The 16307-nt window shown below is 47.2% G+C and overlaps 1 protein-coding gene across 1 annotated transcript in view; it reads right to left on the reverse strand.

The window, feature by feature from the left end:
• Positions 1 to 16307, reverse strand: part of col5a1 (procollagen, type V, alpha 1) — a 107939-nt gene that overhangs the window by 21200 nt on the left and 70432 nt on the right. Inside the window, exons 16-38 of the mRNA XM_036529456.1 lie at positions 15946 to 15999; positions 14875 to 14928; positions 14610 to 14663; positions 13174 to 13227; positions 12568 to 12612; positions 11663 to 11716; positions 11284 to 11328; positions 10109 to 10162; positions 9687 to 9731; positions 8352 to 8405; positions 7365 to 7409; positions 7168 to 7221; positions 6327 to 6371; positions 5863 to 5916; positions 4243 to 4350; positions 3717 to 3770; positions 3285 to 3338; positions 2266 to 2310; positions 1321 to 1374; positions 1165 to 1209; positions 985 to 1038; positions 674 to 727; positions 368 to 421 (exon numbers count right to left, since the gene is read on the reverse strand). Coding sequence (XP_036385349.1) covers positions 368 to 421; positions 674 to 727; positions 985 to 1038; positions 1165 to 1209; positions 1321 to 1374; positions 2266 to 2310; positions 3285 to 3338; positions 3717 to 3770; positions 4243 to 4350; positions 5863 to 5916; positions 6327 to 6371; positions 7168 to 7221; positions 7365 to 7409; positions 8352 to 8405; positions 9687 to 9731; positions 10109 to 10162; positions 11284 to 11328; positions 11663 to 11716; positions 12568 to 12612; positions 13174 to 13227; positions 14610 to 14663; positions 14875 to 14928; positions 15946 to 15999 — 1233 coding nt within the window. The remainder of the gene's footprint in view (positions 1 to 367; positions 422 to 673; positions 728 to 984; positions 1039 to 1164; positions 1210 to 1320; positions 1375 to 2265; positions 2311 to 3284; positions 3339 to 3716; positions 3771 to 4242; positions 4351 to 5862; positions 5917 to 6326; positions 6372 to 7167; positions 7222 to 7364; positions 7410 to 8351; positions 8406 to 9686; positions 9732 to 10108; positions 10163 to 11283; positions 11329 to 11662; positions 11717 to 12567; positions 12613 to 13173; positions 13228 to 14609; positions 14664 to 14874; positions 14929 to 15945; positions 16000 to 16307) is intronic.

Below are 16307 nucleotides of genomic sequence, written 5' to 3' on the forward strand. Positions count from 1 at the left end.
TTTTTCTACTGTTTTCAGTATTTGTTACTGCAGGGCTATTTCCTTCACCCTATACACACTATACCATTAATACGAAAGTAAATTGCAGTTTCTGCTCTGCTAACTAAGGCACAACTGGCAGTCCTTCTGAAAGAGTCACAGTGATTCTACCTCAACCTCTCCGTGAAAGTGAATCTCAAAACTGGTGTGTGATTTAGAGAATGTGTGTTTAAACGGTGTGTCTCTGGAGCTACTACACACAAGAGTGAAACATAATGGAGAAATGTCCAGATGCTCCAAGCCCCTCAGGCACATGCTCAGATTCCTCTATTACAGGTGTATGTGTGCGTGAAAGTGGGGTACGTGAGTGTAATAACCGGCAACTCACCTGAGGCCCAACCACACCTGGCGGTCCAGGAGGTCCCGTCTTGCCTTGGAAACCCTGAGGAGAGAGGAGAGAGGACTGTGGTCACACAGAGTCATGGCAGCGACAGCGCCGGCAGCACCCTGCACGTTGCGAGTCTCTCCACTTCAATGTGATTAGCTGTCTGATGATCTTCCCTGTCTGACGAGGTGGCCCAGAGTGCGGCCCTCTGGGGGGCATCAGCTCTCTCTTTTCCCCTCCTCTCTCGCTTTCACTCTCCGCCCAAGAGTAATTGAACAAACAGTTCTGGGTGAGAAATGTAGCACTTACAGTTTCACCTCTCTGTCCAGGGTGTCCAGGCAGCCCGTCTTTTCCAGCAGGACCCTGAAATAGATATAAAAAGATCCAATTCCCTCATATGTACACAAGACAAGAACAAGCGAGATTCATGGTGAGAGTCTTCTACACCTATAAGACAAAGAGCCACATAAGAATGGTTCCACATAACAACAATAATAAGAAAGTTTTATTAGACAATAAAGTATGATTAGTATTATCAGACACTGTTTAGCTCCCTTTCAGCAAGAAGCTAAGATTCACAAAACCATATCCTCTTGTGTTCGGAAAGCTTTTCAACTCACGGGTGGGCCCTTTGGTCCTGGGAATCCAGTTGGACCCTGAGGCCCTGGAAGACCCTGAAACACAAAGCCAGCGCATCAATGGAGAGGAACATCACATTCATGTCTCCTCAGTGTCCATCCTTACATAAATTACATACATTAGTGATGGCTAATGAAAAAAATGTGAATAATGCATCGTACCCTTTCACCTGGTGGCCCTGGGGGACCGTCGCTTCCTGAGTTACCCTGTTGAGTTGGGGAGACGAGAGAGGGGTTATTACTGTCAATCAGAGGTCAGTGCTGTTCAACACACTGACAGAGTATATGACTGGGGCAGCACAGCTTGGGAGGTATCACCTTAGGCCCCGCCTTTCCTGTTGGACCCCTGGGTCCCCTCTCTCCTCGAGGTCCCTGGAGAACAGCGAGAAAGCATGGTGAGAAAAGTAAGACATTCTTCCATTCTTATCTCACAAACCCTTACTCGTGAACCCTCACGCTGGTTCACAAGTAACTCGTGACACAAGCAACTCAACCTATTTCTGGACATTTTTCACCCCTTGAACAAATCAGTCAGGCCCATTAGTATTCATAAGATGAGCCAGTTGTTCAATTAGCTGTTTTAGGGCCTAGAGCCACAGATTATTCTTAATTGAGACAGCTGCGTGAACTTTGTCTAAGGGCCAGATGCTTACGAATGTGTGCGGAATGTTTTTTAAGTGTGTCTCTCTACAGGAATGCACCTCCATGACACACTTCTCTCTTCAAGGATTGCGGATAACTGTCAGGTGATGTCAAACTCGGATCGGCATTGATTCAATGGCTCAATCAAACTTAATTAATTAGACGCAGTTGGAGCAAAAACAGCCTGCACAGCATGACTCAGGTTTGGGAGACACTGATTTAGATGATGCTTCCTTCCGGGGTGAGCTGAAATGCTTTCGTTTTTCATTGTATCCATTCTGCAACCCAGTTACACAGCAAGAGTCTAATGAAGTATTCAAAACTGTAGCTAAATAGTAAAGAGTCCACTGTGCCATTACATTACAATATATTATTGTCATCTAGCAGATGATCTTCTCCAGAGCAATTTACATAGGATGCAATCTTTACATATCCATTTATACAGCCATTTATGTACTGATGTTAAGAACCTTGCCCAAGGATACAGCAACAATTTCCCCATGGGGAATCGAACCAGAAACCTTTTGGTTACAAGCCCTACTCCAAACCACTATGCTACACAAACAACAATGCACAACCCTCAGACACACCATGTCTGCACCAAAGGGAAAGGAAACTTACTGTTGGTCCCCTCTGTCCTCTTGGTCCTGGCTTCCCTGCCGTACCCTGAGAAGGTGAAAAAGAGGAGTTAAAAAGTGTGCTCCCTCCACATCTCCGATCTCAAACCCCGAAGAAATGAAAAGCGATCCTCTGGACAGCTTGACAAATGTGAACCTCTGTCCAGGCAGGCTTCAGGAATGGAATTAAACCAATGGCAGACAGGTCATCAAACACTGGACACAGCATGGGTCAGACAACACATCCATTATGTCCTCCTTGACACCAAATATACTTAACAAGGGTTGCTGCCTCCCCTGTGTTCACAAGGTGCTCAGTTGCAGTTTTGTTTCCCTACTTCTATTTATTGAAGAATGAATGTTTGTCAGAGAAAGATGTGTTGTGCCAGCCTCATCTGAAACCAAGGGTGTTTTAATGCTAATGAATCTTTGCCAGTGACAGATAATACAATGCCAACATCATTTGAAACCAAGGGTGTTCTAATGTCTCCCAAATTAAGAATAAAAAAATTCTTTAATCTCAGGAGAAATTCATCATAAAAGAATGTGCGCATCGTGCTTGCTTCAAGCGGTTGCTAAATTTACAGATGACTGCGAAATAAAAGCCAATGAGCTGGTAAAACCCTCTCCGTCTCTTGTTTTTGACACACTGGTATTTTTCATGCTTTGGAAGATGAAAAGCGCTACGTGGCGGTTTCCAATCTGCGCAGTGTGGGAACCTGCTGCTGTCGGGATGTGTTAATGACCCAGCTCTAATTAAACATGCGAGGGGACTCTGAGCATTACACCGGGCGACTCACCCAGCGTTTTCATACGATTAAAAAAAACACTGGCGCTAATGGAGCGCGCAACGCACCCTGCGGTTCCTGGTAATCTCTTTTCCATTTATGAAAAGAAACACGAACGTCTCTTCTGTTTATGTTGAAGTATAACGGGTGTGATTCCCATAACACCCCTCTCCCAGGCCGCTTTCGGTCAGCGTTTAGCTGCTCGTCCTGATTCAAATGGACACCTCTTACTCACTCGTGTGCCTTTCTCTCCGTTTGCTCCCGGGAAGCCTTGATATCCCTGAGATCCCTGAAATTGGAGGAAAAAAAAAGAGAAGAGGCTTAATCACAACGCCCGTCAAAGACAAAGTAGAGGCAAGCGCTTGTGCAGCAGAACGCCGCCCTGTGCGGCGCGGCCGCCGAAACCAAAAGGCATGCTAAATCTAATGCGCTTTGATCAGAGGAGTTCAAACATGTCCGGTGCCAGACTCAAATCCTCAGCTGTCAGCAGAGGGCCGCGGGACTCAGGAAGGTGCACCGCCTGCCATGTTTAATCACGGGCCCTGAGAAGCGCCTGCACCCAGATCAGCATTATTGCAAACTGTGAGAGCCCCGCGCTCACTCGGCTCTGCGGCACCTGAGGTGAACTCAATGGAAGACTTCCGCAGAACCTGTGGTAACGGCTTACCTTTGGACCTTGTCTTCCTGGGTAACCTGGCAGCCCTGGAACACCAAGCTTGCCCTGAAAAGTGAGGGAATCCTTTCAGAATCCTTTTACTCTTGGTTTCAAAAGGTTTTAATAAGGGCATGTACAAACTGCACCCTGTTAAAGGCATCATCTGAACCAGAAAGTTTAACAACAACAATTGCAGTGTCTGGACAAAAGAGAGAGAGACCAAAGATAAGCCCAGCAGACTGTACTGCACTATCACACACCTAACTCTAACTCAGTAGTCCCATTGTCATTTCCTTTCCAGTACTCCATGTTGGTCAGTGTTATGTTTTAATATTTGTTTACAAGCTCATTAATCTTATTCAGATTAATAAGAGTGGGAATTCTGACATAAATTTAGTTCTTTACTGTTCCTCACTTGCAACAGGAGCAGGAGTCAAAACCAGAAAAAGTATTACATGCAATTTTACTTTCTTTCAAAGAACATAATATAGTTTCTACAATATGAATCAAGAATCATGGGTAGGACATGAAAACCCACCTTGTCGCCGGTAGGTCCAATAGGACCAGCGTCTCCAGGAAGCCCGGACCGGCCTTTTGGACCCTCAGGACCGTCCTCACCCCTGGGCCCAGCAGGTCCTATCTCCCCCTGCGCAAAGACACAGCTCACCAGTTACATAACAGCAGACACACTTCTGCTTCCCTCTCTGCCCCTTATATCGCATGTCGCAATTTCAAATCTATGTCCTGCAGCTGACTGTGTTCCATTCCTCACCTGTATGAATTATTACCCATACTTCCGCAGCCATTGACACTTTGCCTTTTGTCTGCTCTGCTGTATTTACAACAGCTCACTTAGTCGCTCAAAAGGAAATGGACAAAGCAATTTCCAGAGCTGTCAGACACCGCAGCATGAATTACAGCCTACTTTATTCTCTCTGTCTTAAAACGTATTCATGTTCCTACAGTTTCATAAGGCGGTGACAGCCCCGCTTCTGCAACTCGGCACAAAGAGGCTCTGACAATGGCTTGACGCCGTGGTGACTCCGCAGGCCATATCTCTGACATTTCAATTCTCTCCGACCCTTAAACCTGTCACGGGGGGGAAAAAAGGCGCTGTGATCTCCTCCTTTGGACCTGCGGCGTGGGGCCACTCACGTAACGTTTTCCTTAATCAGGGAATTCGACATTTCCGAAAGAGGAATGGACTTTAGCCCCCATCTCTCACTCTCTCTTTCTCTCTCTCGCTCTCTTTCCTTTGAAAGGATTTAACAGTGTATTGATTTTTGGAAACTTTCAGGTCTATTCGGCAGAGGTGCTAGTTAAGGACTGTGGTTGCCTTGTTTGAAGTAATGGACAGGAGGGTCTTACCGCATACTTTCAAGGATGTTTTCAATGACTCTCCCGACTTTAGCGCTAATTGAATTCCTAACGAGGTCTATCGAATGGGAGGAAAGGCAATTTTTGGAGTCCATCACTGGTCCTGCGATATTTTTCCAGGGGGATTTGGCACGGAGAGGGCAACTTGTCAGCAGTAATTGGAAATGATGGGCAGTGCAGGTGTTATCTAATTTATAGGGGACAGAGGACTGTCCCCTCGGCCCCAGGCTGTGAGGGGACAGTGTGTGTTTGCTCATTATGTACAATTACACAATGACTCAGGGGTCAGAATGCTTTATGACAATAGGGGAAGGTGCAGGAGGTTCAATATATCGACCAGTCAAGTTACCTCTTCTGCACTTTCAGACTTTCAGTCCAACTATACTGAGGATACAATCCTACCCTGAGAACTGAAAGTGGCCAAATAAATACTCTTCCAGTGGTTGTCTTGTTTTTTAATTTGTTGAGTTAGGATTTGAATCTGGAGATTTGCTGGAATTGATGCAAACCGAATCCCATTATTTTAGGGGCAGAAACATAGAAAATACTATAGGAAATAATATTACATATGTAACAGCACTATTTCTGCAGAATAAGACCTGCTTGCCTGCTCTACCACCTCGGGAGGGCATTAAAATACAGTGTAAAACCTGCCTCCGTGCTTCCAGCTGTCTCCCATCTTCGGCTGTCGGCCGTTAAATCTCAGTCACCAAACCAATCTGCGCGCTTGGGATAGCAATAAAATAAAATGGGAAAGAATAATGACAAAAAAATCTCTTACTCTGTCACCCTTAATTCCCATGTCCCCCTTGAATCCGGGGAAACCATCTTCTCCCTGCGAGGAGGGAAACAGAAAGAAAACATGAGGTCACACAAGCCCACAAAACGTCTGTTCCCTCCATGCACTCCAGTGATTAAGGACACGCTCCGGGAGCACAGATTTATTTAAGCTATTGTGGTGGTGAGGACAGTGAAAGGGCTAATTAATCTCTACATGGCACACGTGGAGCTCAGAGAAGAAACGAATAACCCTTATTTCAGTCTGTTGCCATAGAAACTCTAGCTCTAGCCGCTGAGGAGCTGCTGTGGTGTGTTAGATCTGTGAGGTATTGATCGTCAACGGTGCATCAAGGTGTTTGCAACGTTTCGTCGACGCTACAAGGCACAGCAATTTTTATGAAATAGAGAGATATAATTCATGAATGAAAATGAATGAAAAACTCAAACAATATAACAGATTCATACCTTTTCGCCCTTGTTTCCTTTCAGCCCACGGACTCCATCAGCTCCCTAAAACAAGGAGATGAGTGTAAAAATATGACAGCAAAGGCCCAAGGAAAGGCAAAGGCCTCACTGCAATCATTAGGAGCATGAAAAAACTCAGCCAGCAGCATGTGCTGTACCCTCTAGTGGTAGCACCACAGTACTGCACCCACTCCTATAAGGTTTCTATGTTTCCCTACGTGGTCTACCAGTTCAATACAGAGCTAAGCAACATGGCAACCCTGCTGCTAATGGCATCATAACACCAACTTTCTTCTGAAAATAGATGAATATGAACAAATAATATTTTAATACATTTTAATTGAAATGTAGTGGAAAGTTAGATGTTTACATTACTTGAATGAGCAATTACTAAAAAACACATATATAACATCAAGTTTATGTCAGGTTTTAGATTTAAGGTGTGAATGTTCATTATATAGAAGTATGTACTGATTATGAATCACATTCATAAATATTACGGGACATGGCTATCAGGAAGAACCTGAATCCACCACAAATTAGCGTTAAGAACATGTCTTCATTTGCTATCAAATTTTGCATCGCTTTGTACAATTGTACACTTTGTACAGGATGTTAATTTTAATAAAATGGAGACATTCTGGTGCACAGACAACAAATAAAATAAATGAATAAATTGATTCCAAGACAGCTTCATTTCTAATGGTACACAGTCTTAATCTGCAAAGTCAACAAGAAGTGATTCAGAAGATACAGAGCTCAACAAACAAGTTGATTCCCTGGGTATCTGCACACTGTGTGTTGTGTGTCATACACTGGAACATCATGGGCCACGACTTACCTTCACGCCTCTGGGTCCTGGATACCCAATCGGGCCTTGAGGACCCGTGGGCCCCTGGGAGCAAGAAAATGATCCGTTAATAAACCGATATAACAGGGGTCTCATTGCAGGTCACACATTACCATTTATTTTGCGCAGAGCACTAATTGCAGGTTAAATTTACAAGGCACAATTTGTACGGTGAATAAAATGCTCACCATATGTCCTTTTTCACCGGATGGTCCTTCTTTTCCCGGGTGACCCTGCAAATTATCATAAAAACAATTAATACATAATTATACATTTGTATGAATGTGGACCATAATTACTATTAGTGGCAGAAAAGGACCAAACAGGAACGCGCAGTGACCGGCCTATGTGAGAATGGGGAGGGTGTGGGAGCGGGGATTCTCTGCTGGGTGCCTGCTTATGCTCAGCCCTGGTAATGACCGCTCATTGATAGCTGTAATTGAGGGGCCTGAGAGACCAATGCTTTGTGCTGCTGTATGATAAGCCGGCCCCCGCGCACATCTTCCTCTCCTCATTAGCATGCTCGGTGGGAGATGGCCGCCGATGGAGGAAATGGATTCCGCTCCCCCGAGAGGCAGGGCTTCAGTGGCGTCCGCTGAGCATGCTTAATGGACCTGAGAGGGAGGAGTCAGCACGCACGCATCGCGATCGTCCACCCTCAGTCCCTGGAGTCACAGGGGCCTCAGGACCGGGCATCCCCCGCCAGGCCTGGGGAATGGGCAGGAGTGGAGCCTCGGGGCATAACCTGAATGTGATTCAGGGGCTAAATAAAGAACACAAGCTTTTTGTGGCAACTGCTGAACACGATCAGCTGCGCGGGCTTTTAGGATCTAGTTATGTGAACTGGCAGGTTTGCCTTTCTGAAGACAGCGGAATGGGAGAGGGATCTCGGGGTACAGGAGGCGCGAGCGAGGCGTCTCCGCAGATTGCGGCTTCCCCCCAAGGATCCACATCAGAGGCAATTAGAGTGATGGGGGAGGCCGTGGAGGGGCGGAGTTTCTCTGCACATCAAAGCGCGGCGGATGCTCGTCTCCTCTCGCCTGACCAGAGCATCTGCGTGCGCCTCAGCCCACTCTTCCCCCGACACCTGTCTGCCACCCAGGCCACCTGTCTGACGCCTGGGACGCCTGCCTGCCGCCCAGGACACCCAGATAAAGGGGGGATCGCAAACTAACCGGTGGCCCATCGGCTCCTGGCATTCCCGGCAAACCCGGCTTCCCGGTTGGACCCTGCGGGCAAAAGGGAAAGATGATGTCAGAGACACAAAGACAAGGCCACTATGGGAAGGGGAGAAGCTCCATGCAGTGGAGCTGTGGCCTTTACCCCTGGACAATACAAGGAATGTGCAGAATATAAGAAGGGTTCTCAGGGTTGGAGGGGGATTTGAACAAAATGGCATCCCTGCATTCAGTTCCTTTTGTCTGTTCAGTGAGACAACGTAAAATTAAGTCAACTTAATTTTAAATTTCAAATTACCTTCCAATTGGAGGCATCTACAGCTGGTCCGTGACACAGAATAAACTCAGGGAGACTGTACATAATAATGCAGTATCATTCAGCTTTGTAGACAGCCTTAATTGTTTTTCCCGATAAAACTGTACTGAATTCAAGCACCTATTAGAAATGTATGAATACACTTGATAAAGTAAGACTTATTGTTGATTTCCAGAGAACCCTGAGAGGATCCTCAGCTTCATAGGCTGTTTCTACAGGGGATCTGGCATGCACATAGTGCTGTTCTGTCCATGGTGGGTTAAAGCATTTTCATCAATTGAAACAAAAAATAAAATGTAAATTTATTTAACGCTCATTAAAATGCATGCAGTCATAAAACTGTCATGAGCTTCTGCCGTTCTCAGTGCAGAAAATGTCATAGTGAGTGGGTGGACCTGGGACTGCTCCCTCATTAGCACTATTTTAGCTGATACAATATGGAGCGCTTCGCAGCTGCTTTGTGGAACTCAGCATCGGCTGATCTATGTTCTCTGGATCGATGTTCCAGGCCAAAAACACACTGCTGCAGGAGACATCATGCAATCCATAGCTTACATGTTGCCAAAGGCGGGTGGTGAGGACCCACACCTTGTACCACACTCAGCCCATCTAAACATTTTGATGGGTAAACGGCAGGTCCACCGGGAAGATCTTAACAGAAACCGTTGGTGGAGGGGAAGCATTTACCCAACCCCTCTGTCTCTGTTCAGGCCTAAATGCACTGTGGATCACCTCTGTGTACACTCCAATGAGGTATGAGTGCCTGAGTAAGTAGGGGAGTGAGTGAGTGGGTGGGTGAGTGAGTCAGTAAGTCAGTTAGTTAGTGAAGGAGTCAGTGAGTTAGTGGGTGAGTGAGTGGGTGAGTGAGTGAGTGAGTGAGTGAGTGAGTGAGTGAGTGAGTGAGTGAGTGACTGGGTGAGTTAGTGAGTCAAGGAGTCAATGAGTTAATGGGTGAGTGAGTGAGTGTGTGAGTAAATGAGCGAGTGAAACCTGACTCGAGTGTGGAGGGGGCTTACCTTTTCTCCTGGGGGCCCGATGGGTCCTTGAGGCCCTGGCAGACCCTGCAAAGAGAGGAGCAGTGTGAGGTTACTGCATCAACAAAGGTTACTAATCAACAAAGATGAGCGATTGCTCAGAGCTGCCCCAGAGGTTGCTGGGAAAGCTGAGAGCTGAGATGAAGAGGCTCTCTGATCAAACCAGCCACTGCTACATTGGCACGCTGACTGCTTCTCTTAATGAAATCTCAGCTTTTTAACGCGGTCATCTGTTTAATTCAATCCATTGATCTGGAGTGGCTCGGAGCTCAAGCAGACATGGGCTGATTGGAACGACTAAAATGTGGGTGCAGCCTCCTCTCGTTTCGGGGATCTTTGGATGCGACGGCACGTCCACGAATTGACGTGTCGGGTTACCAAGGGAGACCTCAGCGGGTACTGACCTGAGCTCCGGGGTTACCCTGCTGTCCAGGCGGTCCAGGCTCCCCTTGAGGCCCCTGTGAAAAAGGGTGGTTGTGAGTATGCACTGCGGTTCCAGACAGGGACACCCCTAGCCCCTAAACCCTCCCCATCTCCCTTCTCTGTGCCACGGGGGGGTATCGCTTCCTGCCTATCTCAGACTCCCCAACTCCCCACGAGTCTGAAAAAATCCTTGGAAGGAAGACCTGTGAAATCGGTAGAAGTCAACTTATCTCCTTTCTGAGATGGGCCTCACTCACAACCACATGCATGATTTTACCCACACTGCATTGCTGCCACAGAGTGTGAAACAATATATCCCACAAAGAAAAGATTTAAAAAACAGACCCCTCACAGCCCAGGGTTCAGCCACAGAACTCAAACACAGGTAACAATCTGGTCAAGGAACATAGTTTTACTTTTTATTGGATTCCCTCCCCTTCTAACTTTAAATTACTTTCTTTTGTAATTACTGGCTTTCATTAATAAAAGATGCAGGTAAGATTTAATTTAAATTGCTCTCTCCCCTTTTTTCTTTTCCAGTACATTCTATCACTCACTGAAGAGCTCTGCACCTCCACTCAGGAGCAATGTTTGCCATGAGCCAAAGACAGGGTCATTAGAAATTCTCGCAGTATCACTCTTAATGATCAGCATTCAGGTCTGAGCCAGGCAATTACTCCGGTGTGAGATTATTTTGCTTTTGTGGCCCGCTCGCACGTACACAGTGGCAGAAATTGCAGAGGCTTGAGCGCCTCGCTTGAGATAATTGAGAATCAATTAAGAGTCTGGGACGCGGCCCGGGAGAGATGCACCCCCCCCACTCTCTCTTTAATGGAGGAAATCCCCTGGGAAACTGGGGTGCTCATTAGGGCCACAGCATTGGCGAGGCAGATTGGGAATCACACAGCACTGGCTTCGTGTGGGCCTAGCTCAGATACACTCAGTCTATCTGTGATTCCTGTGGAGTTTTCAGCCACAATTGAATGGTCTGATGTGGTGATGCAGGGATAAAGAGAAGAAGGACTGCTGTGTGTGTATGTGTGCATGTGAGTTTGTGTGCATACGTGTATGTTTTTGTGTGTGTGAATGTGTGCATGTACGTTTATGTGTGTGTTTTTTGCGTGTGTTTATGTATGTCCATGTACATCATACTCACAATATTTCCTTTGGGTCCAGGGTGGCCATCCATTCCAGTTACACCCTGATATACAAAATTTACAGAAAAATAAAAAATATGAAATCAGATTCAGATGATGAATACACCTGGCTTTATCCAGACAGCAGTTGTACTGGCTTAGAGACTGCAGATGTGCGTGTTGTATTTGACACCGCAAGGAGGAGGTTTTAAACACTGAAAAAATACACATTTGTCCAAACAGTAACATTTGTTCACAGTACTATAAGAACAGTAATATGGGCTTATTGGATGTTTGTTAAAGTGCAACCAGGAAAGGGGCCAGATATTGTAAATGCTATCAGAACTGTGAACTTAAAGCAGACTGATTTTTTTAGACTGTGTGGAGTTCCAGACTCACAGGAGAGCCAGGAGGTCCTTGGGGTCCCTTTGGTCCAAGCAAACCACGAGGTCCCTAAGAATGGAAAAAAAAAAACAAGAGAGAGAGATAGAGAGGGAGAGAGAGAGAAACTTCATCCTACATCCTCAGACAAACCACAACAGGTGGATTTGCATTAGAACCAGCAGGCCGCCTGCTTGAAGAAAAGCCTTAATGAACACATTAGCAGAGCGGGGTATGCAGAGGAAAGTGTGCTGGGTTTTGGGGGGCTGTGAAATATGAGACTCTGGGCATGACCTCATCCCTCCCGCTCTGCTGCTGATCATGATGAGGTAATGCCTGTGCAACGCTGCCCTGGAGGGAGCTGCTGATCTGCCCTCTGCTGGTCTGTCCATGCAACTGCAGCCGCAGTGGGGCTGGCCGGCTGCCAGCCACTGGCATAGCTCAGAGTGACACTGCACAGTCTGCCCCACGATCAACAGCCTGGGGCATTACGGAAGTAGGGGGCATCTCTAGACTCTACAGCATTACCATACTGCCAAGCCTCAGGGCAATACTCTGTTAAAGTGCTGAGCGGGGCAGGAGAGAAAGCCATTCTGTTGAAGGCACAGTGGTTGAGTGGGACAGTGGAGCAGATGCTAAACAGACCACGACAGCATCTGCAATGCAAATGAATCTACAGGTACAGCATTCCAACTGGTTTGTTACTGGACCTCTAGCTGAAGTGGCTAGGAGGAAGAAAAAGGAGAATCTACACCTCAGGGACAACAGAGACAAACAGCGGCAGATCTTTCTTTTTCTTTCTTTCCTGAGGAACTAAAAAACTCAGGTGCTCTGACCAAGCATGAGTGAGGGTCTAACAGAAGGCAGCTAGAGCCAAAATGGAGGGGGTGGAATTTTAGACAATGCTAAAGGAAGGCACTTACAGGTTCACCTGGCAGCCCCCTGGGTCCGACCTCGCCATCGTCGCCCTGCGGAAAGGAGGTTTGAGCAGCACATCAACACACAGCACCGCACTGGGAATCCTGCTACACGTCACGCGGCTCAACCAGACAGACAAGCCGGACCATCACAGAGGCCCCACAGTACAGAGGCATGATCAAAGGACAGGGAGGATGAGAGAGTGCAGGAGCAGATGCTGTAATGGTGACATCATCCGCTGCTCAGACCAGGCCTAAGCCTCCATGTGTTGATCTAATGAATCACCTGTCCGGTCTGTCAGCTGCGTCACAGGGCGATGATAAAACGCGTCATTCAGGAAGAAAACAGGGGGGTCATGAGGGAAATGGGGGGAGAGTGGAAGATCTGAGAGAGGAGCAGTGAACGGGGGGGGAGGGGTGTAGAGCAGTTAGAGAAGAACAAAGTAAGGACAACGGGGGAGAAATGGGGGGGTAAAGTGGTTAGGATAAGAGATTCACGATGAGTGGAGAGAGAGAAGAGAGAGACAAAGCAAGAAAGAGAGAGAGAGAGAGAGAGAGAGAGAGAGAGAGAGGGAGGTGAAATGGAGGTGTGGGCAGGTGAGGGTCTCTTACTCTTTCACCATCCTCTCCTGGGGGTCCGGGTGGTCCCTGTGGCCCTGACTCGCCCTAGAAAGGCAAACACACTCAGGTCAGAGGGGCACATGATTACACACCACAGCCAGGCCTCACCACACAACGTCTGGCACAGATACACACAGTGTACACAGCAGGGTGGAGAGTTCACGCTGGCGCACATATTTTTCCCTCTGCACCACGGCATCACAGAGGGCTACCCTGCACACGCCCGTGGCATGGGAGGGGTCCCTGTACCCTGTACCTCACTCACAGCAAGGGCATTGGCCCAGGACCATTAGAACAAAGTCCATTAGAACAAAGACTAGGGCAACAGAGTGTTGTACAGTAACATGTCCAGAAACAGACGAGGGTTTTCTTGGCCCCTGCATTGATGTCGTCACGCCCCCCCATTAACAGCATCATTAATCTCACTCTAATCTCACTCTGGATTGCCCCTTGGCCGTGAACCCCCTGCTGCCTCGGCACCGATCCATTCCAACAAAGTTTCCAATGGGCGAGTTGCCTTCCATGCATCCATGGCATAATCTCTGTTTCGGCACAGGCAGCGTGACGCAAACGCAGAGGAGGATTTGTGCTCCTGAATCTTCCTTGATGTGAGGAGTCTGTGTTCCTACAACTCTTACAGTCTTATACATACCTTCTATAATTCACTCAGCCATAGCTCAATGCCTTTCAGCATGCTGTGAACACAGTCATTGGAGGTTTAATCTCCACCCTGAAAATATCTCTACAGCATATATGCTCTACAGCAGAGAGTGTGCTGGATTCTCATGGCCTGTGCACCAAATAGATGTAATTTATCACAAGTCCAGATACAAGAGGCAGGGTGGGGACAACCTGCAGAGAACATTAAACAACACGCACTGGTTGCACGAGCAATGCAACGGACGACAGACACATCCGTCGTATCACGGACATGACACAGCAGTGATTCAGCCTGTGTGTGACACGCGTAACCATCCTCACAGGTGTACCGTGTAGCTCAAAGCTCTGTGACAGCACTCAGAGCTTAAGCAGCCAGGAACCGGCTCTAAAGAGCACTCCACCTCGGCCTTGGTGAATTTCCACAAACAAAACCAGGCATATTGATGAGTGTTTATTAGAGGAAAGAAAGGTCAGACTCGACCGTTCGGCACCCTTTCGGCCCCTCGTTAGCAAAGCCCCATGTGAGAACGGCTTCTGAGGTCACCGTGATCCAGATAATACATCACTAGCGACTGGAACAATAAACCCGCTGCAACATTAACAGCTGGAACAATGAAGCCAGTCCCTGATGTTAAGTTATACACATCTGGACCATGATTAGCTTCACTGGACACCTGGGGGAGGGGGTGTGTGTTTAAGCCAAAAATTATTAGGAATAACATCATTCAAACCTCAGATAATAAAAACACAAAAAACATATTACTTACTCTGTGTCCCTTTTCTCCGGGTAATCCAGCCAGTCCGTCAAACCCTCTGTCACCCTGTCACAGGACAAGCAAAAGCACTTAGGTGTCGGACACATCGCTGCGGATGTGCATCATAACTATTGAGAAATGTGTGCTAAACACATCAATTTGCCAAAGTGTTAGAGAGAGGTAGGAAAGTGTGTGATTAGTTCAGGAGTCTGTATGGACACTGACAGGGAGTTTGTGTTCTGATAGATGTGAGCGCAAGAAGGATTAGAGGTGTTACCTTTGGTCCTGTCTGTCCTGGCATACCCCTGGCTCCGTCTGCCCCCGAACGACCCTGCAAGTGGAGGATCAAGCCGTTAAGACAACTCGACCCTGAGTTCAGTTTACTGCATAATATGTTAATCGCACACCTCTTGTTTCATTTAGCTCCATAGCATATTAAATGCTTCATAATTTGATAGGGTGCTGGTTGGGAATTTAATCACAGTTGCAGATCTGCTTCAGTGGCTGATAACGTCCCCCATCTTTACCCACAATGCTTTGCACTACAGGAGTTTCATCTGAACTTCCTGCAAATGTGCATTCCACTGAGACTCCGGCAGAGGGAAAAGACCAGTGTATGTCCTCTTCAGCTATGGTGTCTCGAAGCCAAAAGGCAGCTTTCCATGTTGTGACTCCTGTTCCAGTGGCTTCATTTATCAGATTTGCGCGAGGTTACTTTGGCAAACTGACTCTGCTCATCCACAGGGAGTTGCGGCTTTGCTCCATTTCAGTCTGAAGCTGTTTGCTTTTGAAAAGCAGGCCTGTCCTTCCATCATCACGTTCCGCAGACAGGAAGGAGCACCTTAAACGCAGTGTTTTCGGTGTGGTGCCACATTAGTCCTGTTACTGGCACTTTCTCTCAGTTTGGCTTGTTCATTTCCGACATCCCCCAGCAGCCGGCCAAGCGGGACAAAGTGAAGCCGACAAAGGACTGAGTGCTCCTCTCATCTCGATTCTGTTACCTTTCTCGCGCAGCCTCCGAGGGGGGGGGGGGGGGGTGAGAAACACAGCAAAGGCTGTGAACTAAGTCCAGAGAAAAACAGCCTCTGGGACTAGCTCTACAGGAACGGGGAAAAGAGATAGGCTCCGAGATTGCCTGAGAGCTTGGTCTAAGGTTTGCCTGAGCTCAGGCTAGCAGCCAGAACCCAGGGCTCAGACACTGGTCTTCAGAGTGGTGCTGACCCACTGGGCTGGGCACCTTGCACCCTCACACCAATGTGAGAAAGAGCTTTCCAAATTGCAGGCAGTGGTGCCCTCCTCAATGCCCGAGGTGACCTCACTAATTACAGCCAGAATTGAAAAAACTCACCCTCCTTCCTGGTTTCCCAGAAGGCCCTGGAGGACCCATGGGGCCACGAGGTCCCTAAAATACCAAAGAAGAAGAAAAAAAAACTAAGGGGGCGGAGCCAAAATTTCATTAAGTGCATTATATTATACTACCACATACATGCAATGCATAGTGTAGAATGGAGAATATAGAGTGTAGAATTTAAGTGTAGAATAATGAAAAGTTAATTAACAAGCACAGAAAAAGAGGTCACATTTTCTGTACTTTATATTCATTTTGCTGACAAGTTACCCGTAACATCAACACCAGCATGAAATAATAAAGATCATGAGATAACTGACTCAATGTCAAAAGTAATAACAAAATCTTGCCTATAAAGGATA

This window comes from Megalops cyprinoides, chromosome 5, assembly GCF_013368585.1.
Source record: "Megalops cyprinoides isolate fMegCyp1 chromosome 5, fMegCyp1.pri, whole genome shotgun sequence".
Taxonomy (NCBI): Eukaryota; Metazoa; Chordata; class Actinopteri; order Elopiformes; family Megalopidae; genus Megalops; species Megalops cyprinoides.